Below are 17,939 nucleotides of genomic sequence, written 5' to 3'. Positions count from 1 at the left end.
CGTGACCGTCGGTTCTCAGTGCTTTTCTGGACACTCCACTCAAAGCGCTTCACAGGTCATGGGGACTCCCCTCCACCGCCACCAGTGTGTAGCCCCACCTGGATGAGGGGCAAATATGCTCCCCACACACCAGCTCTCAGCGGGGGCGAGAGAAGAGTGATGAGGCCAGTTCAGAGATGGGGATTATTAGGAGGACATGATTGGTAAAGGCCAATTAGAAATGTGTCCAGGACACCAGAGTAACACCCCTACTCTTTCTGTGAAATGTCCTGGGATTTTTAATGACCACAGAAAGTCAGGACCTCGCTTTTACGTCTCATCCGAAGGACGGTGCCTTTTTACAGTACAGTGTCCCCGTCACTATACTGGGGCATTAGGACCCACACAGACCGCAGGGTGAGCGCCCCCTACTGACCCTACTAACACCTCTTCCAGCAGCAGCCTTAGTTTTTCCCAGGAGGTCTCCAGGTACTAACCAGGCTCACACTGCTGGGCTTCAGTGGGCTGCCAGCTGCGAGTTGCAGAGTGAAATGGCTGCTGGCTTATTCAAGCAGAGGGCTGCGCTGCATCTTTGAATTATATTTCGTGTACAGGAAGTAGCTTCGTGCTATTCGGAGATGAGTGCTTGTTTTTTTGGGGTGCTGGTCTAGCTTAATCACAGGTGTCTTATTGATTTGCTTAACTAGACTCATTATTAAGATGTTTTTCCCCCTCTCTCTTTTCAGCGGAATGAAGACTTGGAGGCGATCTGAGTGCCAGATGGGGCGGACTGCGAATTCTGTGATTCAGTGAGAAACCCTTGTGGCGAGAAGCACTGTCGATCCTGCAGGACACGCGAGATATGAGCTGGCAGGCCTCTCCGGCGCCCTGTCCATTTTAACTGTTCCGTTTCTTTGCACCTGCCCGCCTCTCAGCCATGGGCTCTGTGTACTTGTGGAAGCTCTCCTCCCAGAAGCTGGGGTTTTTCCTGGTGACTTTCGGCTTCATCTGGGGCATGATGCTCCTGCACTTCACCATCCAGCAGCGCACGCAGCACGAGAGCAGCACCGTGCTCCGGGAGCAGATCCTGGACCTCAGCAAGCGCTACATCAAGGCCCTGGCGGAGGAAAACCAGAACGTGGTCGACGGGCCCTACGTCGGGACGATGACCGCGTATGGTGAGCGGCTTCATGCTCGTTTTTTAATTGACTTGATTTTGTTAGCAGGTGTTCACAACATTAGTATAATTAACGTAAGGTTGGTGTCTGCGAAAACATTAATGAAAACCAGATGGATTGTATTTAGAGTAGAGTGTATTGTTATTCAGTAACCACATTTGGCTGATGCTTTTATTTTTTTGTTTCCAAGGTGACTTCTTTTACGATTTATGCCCATTTATACAGCCGAATATTTTACTGCATCAATCTTGGTGAAGTCCCTTGCTCCAGGGTACAACAGCCCTGCCTTAGGTTTAAACCTACGGCCGTTAGGTTACTAGTCCACAATCCTGACCACAACGTCGCAAGAAGACAGTTCAGTGGTAGGTAGTAGAAGTCAGTCAAAGTGGTTATTTGTCTTTATCTGGCAAATGATTCTCATCCAACACAGCTAACATTGGAGTCCGGGGACATTATTCCTGCTCACTTATTTATTAGTGAGGTATACTGCAGCAATCTTTGTGATATACCTTGCTCAGGGGTACAACAGCAGCAAGGCCGTACTCAGGATTCAAACCCTCTGCCTTCAGGGTTACCATAGGCTGCTGCCTCAATTGCACAGTTCTGCCCACTCTGTGCAGGCTGTCTACTTTGTGATGGCATCTGCATGATATTGTTCTGGCCTTTCATCCAGACAGAGGATTTATGAGACACAAACCCCTCAAGGAGAAGAAATTCTTGCCAATCAGTGTCATCACCTTCTCCTAAGGGAACAGATTGTTTTTCTGTTTGGATAAATGCCTCTCAAGGACACAGAAGAGACCTGGAATGCGTGGTGCACCTTAGAGACTCATGTAATTCATTATCTTTGCCCTTGTTCAGTATACTTATTAAGAGGCACTTCAGTCATCTATAATCAGAGTGGATTTACGCCGACGAAAGCAAAGTGCTTTTCTGCTCCTGTACAGTTGTTTTCACATTTTGTGAGAACAGTTGGAAAGCTCTGCAGTTCATGAGAAACTGAATGGGCAGGTCTGTATCTTTCCATAATGAAATGAAAATAACAATTCACTCGAAAGAGTCCCCGAGCAAATCGGGCATTTCAAATTAATATTTCATGGAGATACAAACACTTGAATCTGACTTGAATAAAAATGCAATTGTTGCTCTTTTAGAGCGGTTTGAAGGTAACTGGGCGAATGATAAGAAAATGCAACCTAGTACTTGTTAACAATGTTGATGGAACAAATGTAGGATGCTGATGCTTCAAAGCAAAACACAGGCAAGACTAAGTACTCCGAGGGCTGTACTCTTGCAAAACACTCAAGATGCCTTGACGGAGCTCGTGGGACTGTCATGTCTCCTGAATGTGACCTCTGCTGCAAGTTTTATTGAATTTAAATTCTAGCCAGGTAAGCTAAAGGCTTAGATGCAGACCTGCTGCTTGGACCCCCACAGGGCTCAAAATACAACTGCAGGGGAGGCACTTGTCAAGCCGCCCTTGAGTTTATTTTAAAATGGCTTGGGTTCTTTGAGGCCTGCATTCAGAAAATTCTATTTCAGTATTTACAGATGCTAAACGTTGTAAAAAAAAAAACCTAGCTTATCTTTCAGCCTCTGAAAATGACCCAAAAATAATTTTGCTGCCGAAATGCTTTGTCAGATGTTCCACACAGTACTTGTGAATAAATTGTAGGTCATTTTGGTCTTTGACAATGACTTCCAAGATCTTCTCTTTATTTAGGCCATCAGAGACCAGCTATTAAATGTTTGATGTACTTTGGAGAAGTAGTTAGAACTGAGAAAAGGAGGCTCCTCTGTGCACAAAGGCTTGCTCTGGATCAAGCTGTCCTGCTATGTGGTCAAAGCTGATATCATGGTTTCTTTGAAGAAATGGCTGGATTAGGGCCTTGGATACATTAGCTACTGGCAACCAAATGAGCTAAATAAGACTTAATGGTCTCCTCTCGATTGTAATCTTTCTTATGCTCCCATCAGCACATTCTTAAATCATGCTAATAGTACAGTATACTCACAATGATACAAAGCCTACACAAGGGGCTAGGAACTCCTAGTTCTCCTGCATTCTTTGGAGCAGAGTGAGGGTATACATCAAATAATACAAAAAAGAGCCGGGTGGCTCCTATTGAGACTGCAAGTCCTAGAATGAGCAAAGACTGTCATCCATTTCTGCCAGAATCCATATATCACTCTGAAGAGAAACCGAGAGGGAGAATTACCTGTAAGGAGTTTATGATTACAAAAAGTTAGAGAGTGGAAATGCGATGTTTAAAGTACATCTTATAATTAATTAAATTATCAGCCTTTTTACTGATATAGTTATCTCTCTTTTTAGATTTGAGTATATTTAAACCCAGTTCTAGCACAGATGCATCTGTTTCTGGGATTATTACACTTCAGGAAATAAATGACACTTATCTGGAATGAAAACAATGACAGCATTAATTTCTTCCATATGTGCACTGTAGTTCTTTTCATCCCAGTGGATCCCAAAGCACTTTATTTACACTTCTATTTTTATAATTACTGTACTGTCCAAAAGTGTTGGGATAGCAATTTTAGTTTCTGATCATGATAATTAAAATGAATGATAAGTATAATATACATGTTTTGTGTTACACCACGCATACCAGTATTTGAAAGTATTGGAACAAGAACACCACCTTCTCTGTGAAGCATGGTGGGGGTAGTGACATGCATGGCTACATGAGTTTTATTTTGTTTTCTAATGTGATGAGCCCTGATGAAAACGAAGGGGATCTGTACATCCTCTTGGCCAGCATGTGTCAAAGTTCAGTATGATGGACTGTGTTCAACAAAGACATATGAGCACTGTTGCCTGGACACACTCTGTTAAGGTGTTATACTCATTTGTTAAAATATGATGCCTACATAGTGTGACATTTAGCACTGTTGATTTAAAGTGATTTTGTTTCCAATCTGTTTTGTTCTTTCTGTGCAAGTGTAGACGGCATGTTTGAGTTTCTGGCTGTTTCCTCTGTGCATTCTCTGACGGGCTGCAAAGTTGCCCATGCAAGAAAGTTTCACAAACGTCTTTCTTTAACACAGCTGTTTGAAACTGTTAATCCAAAGGTGAAGTACATCTCCCTGTAGTCACATACTGTACTGTCGTGGTGGGATCGCATGCTTTCAGCAAAATTACTGTCCCTGTACACAGTTCCTTCGTTAAAGCCTGACAGTGAGATATCTGGAGCAGTCAGGCAGGAAAATATAGGGTCCATCTTTTTCCCCCATCAAGTTTACCATCCTTTATATGATATTTTCATTAAAATAAATGGCATTGCCATCTCTTTTTCATGATGTTTTTCATCCATTTAATCTTTTCACTTAGTGTAGTTTGTCAGATTTTAAACATTAGATTTGACAGTCATCCAGCTTTAACCTAAAGAAATAGAGAACGACAACACATTTGCTGATGTGGTCATACATCACCGATAGCACGGCTCTGTCTTCAGCTTTTATTCGACAGTGGTGTTTCATTTGCTGCATTGCAGGTTTTTTTAATGTACTGCGCTTTGCTTTGCTCAGACGGGGAAAATCGGCAGCAGGACACTACTAACAATTACAGAAGCTGTTCCTCCGAGTAGTGTTACTGTCATCTTCTTGCAGTCGGAATAATTGCAAAAAATATAAAAGCTAACTGCAGCATAGGAATGGATAACCAATTAATGCAGTTGATAACCAGGTCTGCTTCCGTATTAGAATCTGGCATAGGCAGGTAACTTGTATATGATATATATAATATAATATAACATTATATGGTTTTGATAGAGTAGTTACTTGATGACATCTTGCTTTGCACTTTGGGTTTGAAAAGAAAGGCCAGGATTAGTTAAATGCTTTTCCATTTCATTCATGTGGGAGGTCACTCGCTGTTGAATAGTTTAGTATTATCATACGGATGGACTTTGATTAATACAGACTCAGTCATCCATGTACTTTCTGATTTAACCCACAAAATACGAATTTTAAACGGTGTGTCTTGCTGCCATTTTGGACTTCACAGGGCTGTTGAAAACACATTGGCTCCTGAGAATGAAACACTTAAGATCGACCTGTGGGCTTCAGTAAAATCTGGCATACAGTATACAGTGGAGAGCACGGAAATGAGTTTTAGTTAAAAATTATTACAGGAGACTTTGCAGTAGTCTAGTTATCTCCACAAACTGCTCCTGGCGCCAAGTGGAGAGGGCATTGATTTATTGCATTTGTGGTCAAGTGCTAAAATGAGAGAGTGAAATCCAATGTACAGTATGACCACATTATTAGAATTAGAATGATAATTATTGATCATCATTGCTATTCATACTGTAAATATACCTGTACAGTTAACTGAGAAAGCTCATTAAGAACATGAGATTATTGACTCAGCTATAGGTAGAGTGAAGAGCCCAGATGGTTGGGATTTAACTAACAGGGTGATACTATTTTAACAGTCTGTATTGTGTTCATGGATAACAGAGAAAATGCTGTAAATCAAGATAAATATAAGCTACACACAGCACATATAGACTAAAAATACAGAGATATCACACAAGAAGAATGTAGTAAAAAGGACTCTTGTAATTGGAAAAACATCTGTTCAAGAGTTTTGTTGAAACCTTTAATAAGGGGGTTGGTTGCTTATCTTTGCAAGTCTTTGGCCTCGCAGAGCAGCATCATTCCCAGCGTTTTCGATCGGAAGAAATCAAGTCTTTCTTTCTCTCCTCTTGTGATCACTAGAGGCAACTGGCTTGCTTCATTGTTTCCTGATCGGGAATAATGATATAATTAACTAACTGCAATTATCCAGGTTTTAGTTACAGTGCGAATTATCTACTGTAGTAAAAACCATGAAATTAGTTTATTCAAGAGAAATTGAAGTGTTTAGAAGAAATTCTGTGTTTTATTCTTCTGTGTTGAGCCATGAGAAATGTGCTTTTTAGTGATGCTGGAAAAATACAGTAAGTAGCTTATAAAACAATTATATTTCTAAACTTGGCTCCGCTTATACTGCAAAGCAAGGAATATCTAATACAATTAATACAATACAATAAATCATATTGTATTTTATAGTCATTTTCACATGAAATAAAGCAGTGCAGCAGTATAGTAATTTATTTTATTTTGAAGAACTACCTCCCTTGTGAGATGTAAGAACCCCAAGGCCTTGTATTATGGTCTGTTATCTGATCTAATTGTAGTGTGATAGGAAATGCTCTATGCTTCTTCAGTCTGTGGAGGAGTGGCTCGTTAAATGGGCTCGCCACAGGCTTCCTTTCCACCGTTAGAGTTCCTGTCTCGGTGTTTCATTTCCACAACATTAAAAGCCCAGGCCTTGCGCAGGCATGTTCGTGGAGTTTTTGTGGAGGTGGGGGTCTCCCAATTTTATTTTGACTCTGAGGGCCCAAGGACTTAAGATTTTTTTTATGACATCCCCTCCACTACCTAACAAACTCACCCATGACCAGAAGTCAGACCATCAGCACACAATCCACAGCCTCTGTTTTGCAAACTACTGTACCTTATATTTTTAACCAGGAAATAAAAATAAAAAATATCTCTAGAGACTGTGGCCTTGATGCATTAAATACTTTTGTGATATGATTCAGCTATAAGATATTAAAAGTTAACTCCTTTATATGTTGCGCATTTTACAATTGCTAATCAGGAGGAGTCACAGGTTCAAATATTCTCAAACAATGGTAGGAAAAGACCAGATTGTTGTTGATATGAAATGGAGAGATAAACATAAAACCCAGCTACAGACTGTTATGGAAGAACAGAACGTAAGAAAACTAATAGTGCAACAAAAAAGGCATAGTAAGACAGCATCGTTGTACCTGGATATCTAAACTCTATCCTGTTTTCAGTTTGTGTGTGGAAATAAATTCTTCTGCCTATTTCCAGTGACTGTAGAAATGCCAGCGAAGGCTGGCTGCTTCCCTTGTGCGTCGCCGCCAGAAGGTCAGGCCAGGAGGTGTTAGGGATTGGCTCTGGGATGTCCAGCTAACGACAAGACAGGCAGCACATGATATCCAGGAGCACCGACAGCCTACCTCACTAGGCTGGTCTCACCTCCTGTCAGCTGTTGCACAAGAGCCATTGGGCAGTGTGTCCAGTGTGGATGTAATTCATCGTGACTGAATTAAAGTCTACAGAGAGTCTAAACTCCTCCAAGATGAATATTCCTTATAGAAGAGATTCAGTGGCTTTCTCTCTTGATTGTGCTCAGCCTGCTGCTGGCTGGCCTGTTGTTTATGGCCATTCTTCCAGATGTTGAATGTAGCACTTCTGCTATGAGTACACAAGGCATGTGTGTCACTCATGCCAGCACCCCTAAACATGCAGCTCTTATGCTGTTGTCATTATTAGGAGATGAAGAATAAACCTGTATGAAAAATCAGTGTTTCATATAAGGTCTTGAACATTTCATAAAAACACGTCCTGCATATTATTCTAAATATACACAAAAATATAGTTGCATAGTTTAATGACTACAATTATACTGTATAAAAGCTGTGATAGACCAAGTGCATCCTGAATATTTGTGATTGCTTACCCTGAAGGTTATATTGAACCCAGAAATGTGTGGTACTGTAAGATGCACAGCACTAATAAAGACACTGATCAAGCTTGAATTCAGAAGCATAAAAATATGGATTTCTTGGGATTAAAAAATGAATGATTCCCCACTTCCCCACTCTGTCACTTTCATTCAGCACAAGTCACTAGTGTTAGGATTTGTTCAAGCTACGGTGATGAGCTATAGTACTGGAATAATGTTGTAAATTATCTACTTTCCACATATAATGTAGTGTATTGCAGCCAAGACTGATAACTATTGTAAGAGACATAAAAAAATTAAGGCATTTTAATGACAATATATTCTAGAAAAGTTTAAATTCTTCCATTTAAGAAATTTGACAACATGCTTGGTCAGAAAATGTTCTGCCAGCCGTCTTTTAGTGTACATTTGTGGTTTAATGCTGCTTAGTTGTCCATAGGAGTCTCTGAAGAACTATTACATAGAGATAGTTGGAGCTTGATCTCACTGTATTATCTGCAGTCTTACAACATTTTTTTTCTTGGATGCACCATTAATGTTATTCATCATCTTATTGGGGAAACTTGCCTGAGCTCGTTAAATGTGATAAAAATACAATATTTTAGGAGGTCCAGGATATCTGTATGCATTCTTATTTTATGTAGCTTTTAGTCCGAGACCCACTTGCCAGCTAACACAAGCCATTGTTAACAGCATTTCCAATTTTTTCTCAAAAGCTTTAATTTGGTTATGGAGTAACTAGGTTTTTACAGCGCTGCTGTAAGGGTGCAGTGTGGTTATTTCACATATTCAAACATTGTTGCACCACAGTACTGTACTTCTAACATTTCCATTGTGTCTGTTTTTAGAAGATCTTACTTGGGGGATGTTTTTCCCACTTTATTAAGATGTGTGGATCAGACTCCCAAGCTGACAAGTGAACGGTGATTTAAATGGTTTCTATCTTAATGTTGTTTAAACAGAGCTTGCGTCCCATGAGGTCTTCAGAGTTGCATTATTGTAGCTTTTCAGTACTAAGCTGAAAATGTCTTATGATGATGCCACAATGTGACTTGGTTAGCTTGCTAAGATCTTCTCGTCTACCATATCACTAAAATAAATTGTAGGGCAAGGCTCTATGGCCTGGAGTTTGTAGGTTCAAGTCAAGTGATTAAGCCACTCGCACGCTGTGATGAAGAGCTCACAGGAGATGGTACATGCCTACCCCAAGGGTCCCCTTGAGTGGGTGAGGTGAAGGCAGCAGGAGGAAACTTTGATTAATGTGAACAAGTGAACTACTGTAGCTGGTTGGGCGAGTGTGAATCTGCAGTGTTATCAGTAATAATGTGTTTCTGATAACAATTGTCTGCTGCCTCTGAGGCATAAAGTGGTGCAATTTACTTTTCATCCTCCTGTTGGAAAAAGGAACAGATGAACTGACATTGTCTGCTTCACAAACCTCCTGTGAGTTGTTCTGTTCCTGAATGGTGCAGGATATTGAAGTGTTGAGTGCGGTCAGTGGTATGAAGGAAGAGATGCAATGGGAAATCTATATTTATATACAAATAAGTGTGCATGAAGTGAATATTTCTGTTCATGCATTTGACGTGTGATGTCCAGGCAAGCATGGACTATTTAAAAATTTTGGAAGTAACTTCATGATTCTGTTTTAGCTGCGCAGGAGATGGTCATTAGTACACAGTACAGTACATAGGTTGTCTCAAATTTGTTTTGAATGATGTGCGGTGTATTTACACACCATGCTGGCTTGTTTAAAGTTCATTCATTTTCCGAATAAAATCTGAAAGGATAATGTGGCTACTCTGAAAGGGGTTTGGCACTACCTGTTCTGTGCCTCAGAAATGCCCAGAAGAACGGCGATTGCCAAGTATCGCTCAGTCCATTTAGAGAGAACACAATGTGTCAGCATTAGACGCTGTGCTGATTCCATCATAGAGCACCTCAGTATTCTCTCTGTGCCAGTGTTCCAGATTTAAAGCCTCTGTGGTTACAGTGTAGTTCATATACTGTAGGCCATTATGTGTCTTAACTAAAAATGCGATGTGAATTCCTGTGAAATTTAACCTACATTGACAATAACGCCATTCTTCAATTCTGTGAGCCTCTGTGACTGCTGTAATCGGTACCCATTGATGCCCTTAGTTACAGTAGCAGAAGCTTTCCTAGTAGCACTGTAATGCACTCCTTTGCTACAGTACGATGCTAATGATTTGTACTGTGGTACATGTGTTCATTCAGGAACATTTAAATCTTTCAGTATGTTTTGCTAGGTTCTGTGCTTTATCTAAGTATCTGTGTAAGTTGTGCTTGTGTAATTTCACTGGTCTAGGTTAATATGTTTACTATACATAACCATTCACCTGATTTTCATTTTTATCTATTTCAGATGCATAGGTTGCCTGTCTCAAACACTAACTACCTTTTCCCTTTAAAAGAAGCATTTACCTGAGTCTGTGCCACCAGCCTTGCTAGTTTTTGAAACCAGTTTTTTAGATTTCAGCAGGAATGCAAGCGCGCTGGAAGTAGATCCCCATGAGACAGAGGGTCAGCAGGTTGCACAAAGGAGCAGATGTAGGGAAGCAACATGTCTGTGTCCTATTTGCCGCATCCTGTTGAGCATCACTCCCATTTAATAGAGGCTGTGGGTGGGTATTAACTCCCTCTCACTGATGACATTAGTTTGTGCCCTGGCAGCATCTTGACATTTCCAACTCATTTCTACTGTGTCCGCTTGCTGCTCCATGCAACTGTGTAGGTTCCCAGTGGAACTGTGGCAAGCTCTCAGTGAAGCGTGATCCTGGAGGTCGGAGCTCTGTTTCCCCCTAGTCAGAGTCTTATTTATTGTTATTGAGGCATAAACTAATGCAAGGCTGATTTATCGTTACGGGGTCGTAAATCCGTCTGGAATTTCCGATTGCATCATGATGACTGCTTCATACAATATCTCTTACATTTTCTCTTTCAATGACTTTGTTTGCTTTACTTGTCAGTGAGAAATTCTGACCACATTTTTGAATTGGGAATTGAAAGTTCAGAATGAAACAATAGGATGTTGTAGTATACATAAACAGTGTTTTGCTCCTTATCTTGGAGCTTGTGATGTTTGTGATGTTTGGTGTACATCATTGTTTAACTTCAGTTGTTCATCTGTATTGATATTTCCATATAATTGTATAAATGCATTTGAACAGGCATCTTTATTTTTTCAGAAGGTTCACCTTTAATTGTATTTATTTGCATTTCCCAGGAATGCAGAGAGTCAGTGGAGGCATACTGGGGAACTAGTCATAGGTGAAAAGCAAAGCTGCATGAGTTAGATAGAGGAGACCTTACAGGCACATTATTACAGTACCTGCAATAGTAGGTGGGTGGCTGTGGTACCAATTACTGTAGGCATGCTTAATGCAGAGAAGAGTGTAGTACATCAAGAGGTGTATTTACCATCATATCATCAAAACAATGGACTGTAGCAATAAGGTTCAATTGAGAAATGCTTAAATGTTAGAAAAAACTGCAGAAGCTAGTACTTCAGTATACTGTATGAAATTTACAGCACCAACCCTAGCATTTAAAGTACGCACTTGAGGATAAAACATTCATCACAGAAAATAAGTGCATTTTATGGCTCTCAGTGAGTGCATAATGTGTAAAATGTGCTGGACGGGGACCTATTATAGGAAAGGCACTGAATATGGTATTGACCCGACTTGGTGATTATAATATTAGGCAAAAAATATAACATGTAGGTGAACTTTGCAGTAACACGTTTTCCATTGCAGGCACATTTGTAGTTAATATTTCTTCTAGGACGAAGCATCTGTATTTAGTGGGATCGTCAGGCCAAATACATTTGAAAACAATGATCTGCACAGTACCACAGAAGCTAATTAACTACTTTTTGGTATTTTAATATTTTAAGTGCCTGGTGCAATAGCTAAAAATGAATCATTTTGGAGTTGTAACATTTCTTTGAATGTGGATGAAGAACCTGAATATTATTTTAGCTGGTTTTAATATTTGTGTACATGATATCAGCATGACTTTGAGGTGAAAAACAAAGTGAATAAAGTTGATGATAAAAGTCAGACCTACAGTATGTAAGATCATAGGAAGCTGTAATTGTTAATTGTTATGGTATGTTACCTCATTCCAGTAATATACTGTACACGGTGTATCACCTTGAGGTCATTGCGGTTCATCACAATGCAAAGAGGGCATCAAGTAAATTGAGTTCCCATGCTGAATAGACTGCATTCCAGATACTCACGCTGTCAGGTGTATTGGTGTATGCCAGTCAGATTTAATCCTTTATCTTATCAGGTAAATCATGCAAGAATAAATTCTCATTTACAATTTACAACGATTTTCCCATTTAACCCCTATACTGAAGTGTGTTGTTGTCCCACCTGCCATGAGTCCAAAGCCCTGTGGTCCAGAGCCCACAGCTTGTACTACAGATTTGATTATGATTATAGCACTTGTTCCCCCTTTTCCATTCTGCTGTTAATCTATTGACAAATATTATGTTCTCTGAGGTAGCAGAAAATTATTTTGCCAACCTCTCAAACTTGAAAAGTGCACAACTACTTTTACATTTTGCTATATGCAGGCTTCTGAGCAAAAATCTTTATACTGTACGTGCCACTTACGTTGTGCGCTCCAAATTCATGACACCTGGTCACATACAGTCTAGCAGAACAGCAGGGCAGTTGTAAAGTGTTATCTCCTGAAATCTGAAGTTAAGTTAAGGAAGCTGATTATAAGGCAGAGTACTAACATAAACCCTTTCTACTTGAATGTCACATAATGGCTCACTTAGAGGGAGGTAAAATTATTGCATTTCTACTGCAACTAAACTGTTGCAGTCTTCTCCTCAGCATGTTTTAATGTCCATGTATATTTTATGAAGATGTGCATTTAACTTCTCTGTCTCATCAAAGAGTGATTTGAGCAGAAGGTATCATTAATTGGACTCTGCTGTTATCCAGGAATGTGAGAGTTTTGGAGAACAATTGCAGATCTCCTAGGGGAGGAGAGCACAGATAATCTCATCTGGGGTTTGGTGCCAGGGGAAGAGTGAATTGATGCTAATGTGTTCTCTGAAGGTTGTCTTTGCCACCAATGCATGCAACATCTCCTGTACTAGTATTTGTTTAAACATGAGGGGGATCTCTGTTTGAAGTTATAGGAAAAACATGAATTCACACAAGAATATTCTTTAATGTAATTTTTTAAGGGGTTTTGCATTGCTGGTGGAAAAATGCTCTGCGGTGTGTACACAAAACAATTTCATGATTTAATGTCCTTTTGTTGAAACATTAATCAGTTTGCTGCAAAGGAACAAGTCCAGGTTAATTTCCCACTGGAAAGCAGAGTGAGTGTTTCAGCTGTTGAGCCTCACACCCGAAGAATGGTGTGGACGTGACCTTTACTTGTTCCTTTGCTGCCAACGCTGATGTAGGTCTTCACTAGACATCTTCACGTACCAGTTTGACCAGAATACCTACTGTAGTAGAAAAATCCACAAAGGTTTGAAACACCACGTGAATCTCCATTTCGTTATCTTAAAAAAGGGTTCCTAACTTTTTACAGTCAATTATGTAAAGCAAATGAGTAAATTTAACAATTACTTTAATGATTCAAAATCACTATTTTTCCTAAATGCACTGCAGTTAAAGTCAATAACAATAGTTATTATATAAAAACGACATGGGATAGTCTGCACCTACAGTAAGTTATAATTACTGCTTAAGAACATCAGCACTTCCTGTTTTCCTTGTTACAATGTCCTGTCTAAAGATAAGAGGCTGATAAAATGCTGATCATGTCAGGCTGACGGTTTCTTTTGTGCTTTCTCTTGTTGTTGTTTTCTTCAAGATTTGAAGAAGACCTTGGCTGTTCTCCTGGACAACATCTTGCTCCGGCTGGGCAAGCTTGAGGCCAAGGTGGAGAACATCGTTTACAACGGCACAGGGGGCAACCTGACGAACGGCACCTCCGCCGCCGGAGCCGGAGCGGGCACTGGGAACGCAGAGAAGGTCAACGTGGCAGGTAGGTGCTTCGTCTCGCCTCCGACAAACAGCCCCAGGGCTCTTTCCATGCAGCTAAGGGCAGATACAGTAGTTTTTATTTCACTTCTGACCATTTCTGTTACTTCGTTGCACTGTGGTAGTTCCAGCATCAGTTCCAGAAAAGTGGGATGTGTACAGTATATTGCTGGGAAACCTGCAATTGTGAAGGCTCGAATTATCAGCTCAAATACCGTGTAGAAACAGTACGTCTTTCAGCCTGTTAGCAATGCAACAGTAATTGAAGCAGACATACACACACCTGGTGTGTGGATTTAGACTAATTTCTTTCACTGTAGGTAAAAGCCAAGCATCTCTAAAGCTTAAATGTAGAATTCCGCATTCTGAAGTGGTGTCTCTGTAGGTGCCCTTTTTATTTTTGCAGTTGCTTCAATGTACAGTAATTGCTTTCCTTTGACTCTGTTTTGATTGTTGCATTTCACACAGTTTCAGATGGATCTGTCTCCCATAGTTTCTGTGGCTCTGTCTGTGGTTTATAGGCATCAGTGACCTACTGTATAGCAGGGTAGCTTGCAAGCAAAGATAAAGACTCAGGGAGCTGGCTCCAGCTGTGCTCAGATCAGCTATTATTAGTTTTAGTCCAAGCCTGGGAAAAACATGTTGGGAAAAAATAGTTATTAAAACAGGGTCCTTTCAAATTCTAAATAAAAGTAAAACGACTTGGGGCTCTTTGTTCATTGAGATATGATAGATGACCTTTAGGTCCCAGTTCATGTGGAGTTTGCATATTCTCTTCGTGTGTGCTGGGTTTTCTCCCGGTGCTCCAGTTCCCTTCCAGCTTCCAAACACACCCTGGTTGGGTTATTTGGTGTTTTTAAGTTGTCTGTGTGTGGGGCGACCTGCACAGGGCTAGCACCATAGGTTTCTGAGATAAGATTCAGGCTGCCACAGCCATCACCAGGAATAAAGGGCTTTCTGTGAGTTGAGGGGTGGATTCCATATTTGAACATAATTTACCAAACTTCTGGTCAACTTCTGTTTAAGAACCTTTATAGATTATTAACCTGCAGGAACAGTATCACTCAGCGTCGTGGGTTCTTTATGAACTTATGCCTGATAATATAAATCTTGGTTTGTTTGTTGTGTTAATTATGACAAATTTGCAAGTCTACTTAATAACGTACCAGATTAAGGTAGGTTAGCCACATAATAATTCATAAAAGATTTCCGTTTCTTCTGTTTTTTTAAACGTGTGCGTGATTATAATATTTCACAGCTTGTGTTGGAAGGTTCAGATTAAAATTAATCTGTGAGTCAGCAGTACAAATTGATGAAATGAATTTTTTAAAAACTATTGTCTTTCTCAGAAAGCTACTGAATGTTGACAGATTTTTTCAAATCAGAATTAGCCCAGATAATGTGCTGTAATTTCATGTAAGATTTTGAAGTTAATATCCCCTAAACTCTTTTGGTATTTGCCGCAAGGCTTCCAGAACATGAATTAGTGGCTAGACTAGTATTTTGGATCTGAGTTAGAGTAAGATGTGGCAAATACCAGCCCTACAGCGAGTTCCTCCTTGCTGTATGACACGTTCCTTCTTGCCTCTTCCAACGGTTCCATAGATTAAAATTGGTCGATTGCAACACAAAACCCTCGCCTTCACTGGTAGGCCAGAATCAGGTTATGACGGGCTCTTTGAATCTGTCTTCCAACGTTAAGTCCAAGTGTCTAATGAGAGACAGAAATTATAGTCAGTGGCTTTTTATATTAGCCTCTAACAAGTCAGGCCCTGCCAGCTCGCAGTCATCAATCCTCTCAGAGCAAGCAGCTGTTTCTGAGCTCTACAAGGTAATAATTCAAGCAGCAGCTGCTCAGCTGTTGGGTCTGCTTTATACTTCGATGAGGAGCTTGCAAACACCAGACTTGGATCTTAGCACCGCTCACAGCTCCTGCATTTCAACCAGGATTTTAAGAGGAGTGGCTACATTTCGACCACTCGTAATATTGCAACTTTCAGCACTGGTTCTGGAGCACAGGAGGGAGGATTTGGGAGAGAGCAAGGTTATGAGTAGACACTCTTGATTATTTGTCTCATCTGGACCGTGCACAGAGCTGGTTGAAAATCATGATTTCTTCTTGTATTTGCATTCTTTTTTTTTCCTTTTATTGTAATTTTTACGTTGTTGTACATTTAGAGTGAGTGCTTCACTTGTCTTTTTTTTGCTGCCGTTATTAGGTAAATTATTTTATCAGTGTGCTGTATTTATAACAGTACAATAGTTGTAAAGACTACTTAGAAATGTTAGAAATCCCCTTTTTTTTTACGGTGACTCTTGAATATTATTCATTGTCTGAGTGAGCATGTTTGAGGGGGATCTGTGACTCCTGAACAAATAGCAGAGACGTGTTGTCTGTTGGGGGGATTATATCAAAATACACCTAGCACAGAAATGAAAGGTCACAGTCAGATGACAGATGTCTTTCTTACCAGCAGAGCTTGGCATGATGTTGATTACCGGTGTGTTTGTAGCCTGCACATCGTTTGAATGTTAAACAGTATGCATGCCTATGGCGCCTCTTTCCTCCAGGCGTCTACCCACTCTGTCAGCCCAGGCATGTGACGAAAGCGCAGGTGCTGGATGGTGTTTTATTTCCTCCATTTTTGCAATCTGAGTTGTATGAGTAACGAATAGTATTTGTGTTTAAAAAGCCCCCCTAAAAAATCCTGGAGCCCCTGTGCTGTGAGAGCTTTTGTTATCAAATTTCTTTCCTGTACATCTGAAGCACTGTGGCTGGAGTGTGTCCTGACCTGGATACCGGCTGCAGTTGAAATGGTTGATAATTTTGAGGTGAAGGAAATGAAATTCCTTTTGTGTTCAGAGGCTTGATACACACCGCTTAATTCCTCTGCATTGTTTTCCATAAAAGCTGTTAATGTCTGGAGATGTGAAAAGTAAAAGCTCCAGGGAGAGAGGGAGAGAACCTCTCAGCAATGCCGGCTGAGCACGAACAAGCCTAAGCCCCTGTTCCTGCCTTCGTTGTTTACCCCTCCCTTCTCCACATGGCTTCTCCCGCAGCAGCTCCTGGTGGGGCGTTCTCGGCCCCGTGCTCACAGCCAGGCCGTATCCCTGCTGGACGAGGGCTGGTGTTTTTTGAGTGCTGCCTTGTGCACGCCTGAAGAGATCACACTCTTGCGATTGGTGAATTTGTAGGGTTTTTCCTGAAGATGTGATATGACTGGATGGCGACCGCTGCAGCTGTAGGTTTCCCCGCGTAAAGCCGTCTCCCTCTCAGTAGATTGGAAAGAAAGAAGAAGTTACACATCAAAGGCATGAAGGAGGATGTGGTTTGGGTGGTGTCTCAGGCTCTACTGACTGCTAATGACTCTAATTGAAGATAATTTAAAAAAATATTCAGCTTTCTATCAATTTTCTCAATCCAATGTTACTGTAACTTGATACTGTGTTGTAAAGACCTTCATGAAAGATCTCTATAATCTTAAATCAACCCTAGTGAAGGAACACAAATGTCTTTTGTCCACCGTATTAGCATGGGAGGGATTGCACACTAAATCTGGGACTTTTTGATGCGATACAACTGCCATTTCATTTGTTACTGGAATAGAATGTGTTAGACTTTCTTATCTCAGTCGTTCGATTCAGTCCAGGATGTGAGCTCTTCTACAAGTCTGCTATTGGTTTTTCTGTTCCATGGTGACAATGGTCTCCTCTCTCGTCGGTGGAGCTTGGGGTGAAGGCAGAGCTTGTTCTAGCAGTACTGTGTATGGACATGTACATAGAAATATAAATCATGATTTTCTTTCAGAACAGGGTTAGTACCAAATACAAGGACAAAGGTACAGAGTAAAAGGAAGGCAAAAAAGCCTTAAACTCCATTTAAATTGTAAACAGTACTTTAGTATTAAGATGGGCCTTTTTCCATTGAGGAACCTGAACAAGCACCTCACAACTTAAACCTCAAACAACAGTTTATTTTGTGGTAATATGTTATAAGCAGTGCTTACGTTAAGCATGTGTACTTTTTAAAATGTCAAAATATTTGAGAATGAGAAAGTTTCCTTTTATTTAAATAGGCTTAGAAAGGTTGCATCCTGCCGAAAACACTACTTTTTAAATTACTGTAGTTATTACTGCAGTGTGCATTTTTCCAAGGGATTCCGACAA

At 40.5% G+C, this 17,939-nt stretch overlaps 1 protein-coding gene across 2 annotated transcripts in view; it reads left to right on the top strand.

Moving 5' to 3' along the window:
• The window catches only part of mgat5 (alpha-1,6-mannosylglycoprotein 6-beta-N-acetylglucosaminyltransferase), a 102,856-nt gene that overhangs the window by 20,928 nt on the left and 63,989 nt on the right, over positions 1–17,939 (top strand). For both annotated transcript variants that reach the window (XM_069196825.1, XM_069196824.1), the window contains exons 2-3: positions 726–1,157; positions 13,603–13,776. In XM_069196825.1, coding sequence (XP_069052926.1) covers positions 917–1,157; positions 13,603–13,776 — 415 coding nt within the window. In that variant the 5' untranslated portion in view covers positions 726–916. The remainder of the gene's footprint in view (positions 1–725; positions 1,158–13,602; positions 13,777–17,939) is intronic.

The sequence above is a fragment of the Lepisosteus oculatus genome, chromosome 12 (assembly GCF_040954835.1).
Source record: "Lepisosteus oculatus isolate fLepOcu1 chromosome 12, fLepOcu1.hap2, whole genome shotgun sequence".
In the NCBI taxonomy this organism is placed as follows: Eukaryota; Metazoa; Chordata; class Actinopteri; order Semionotiformes; family Lepisosteidae; genus Lepisosteus; species Lepisosteus oculatus.
Note: the sequence above shows the minus strand (reverse complement) of the source record. Positions and strands in the feature narration are given on the sequence as shown.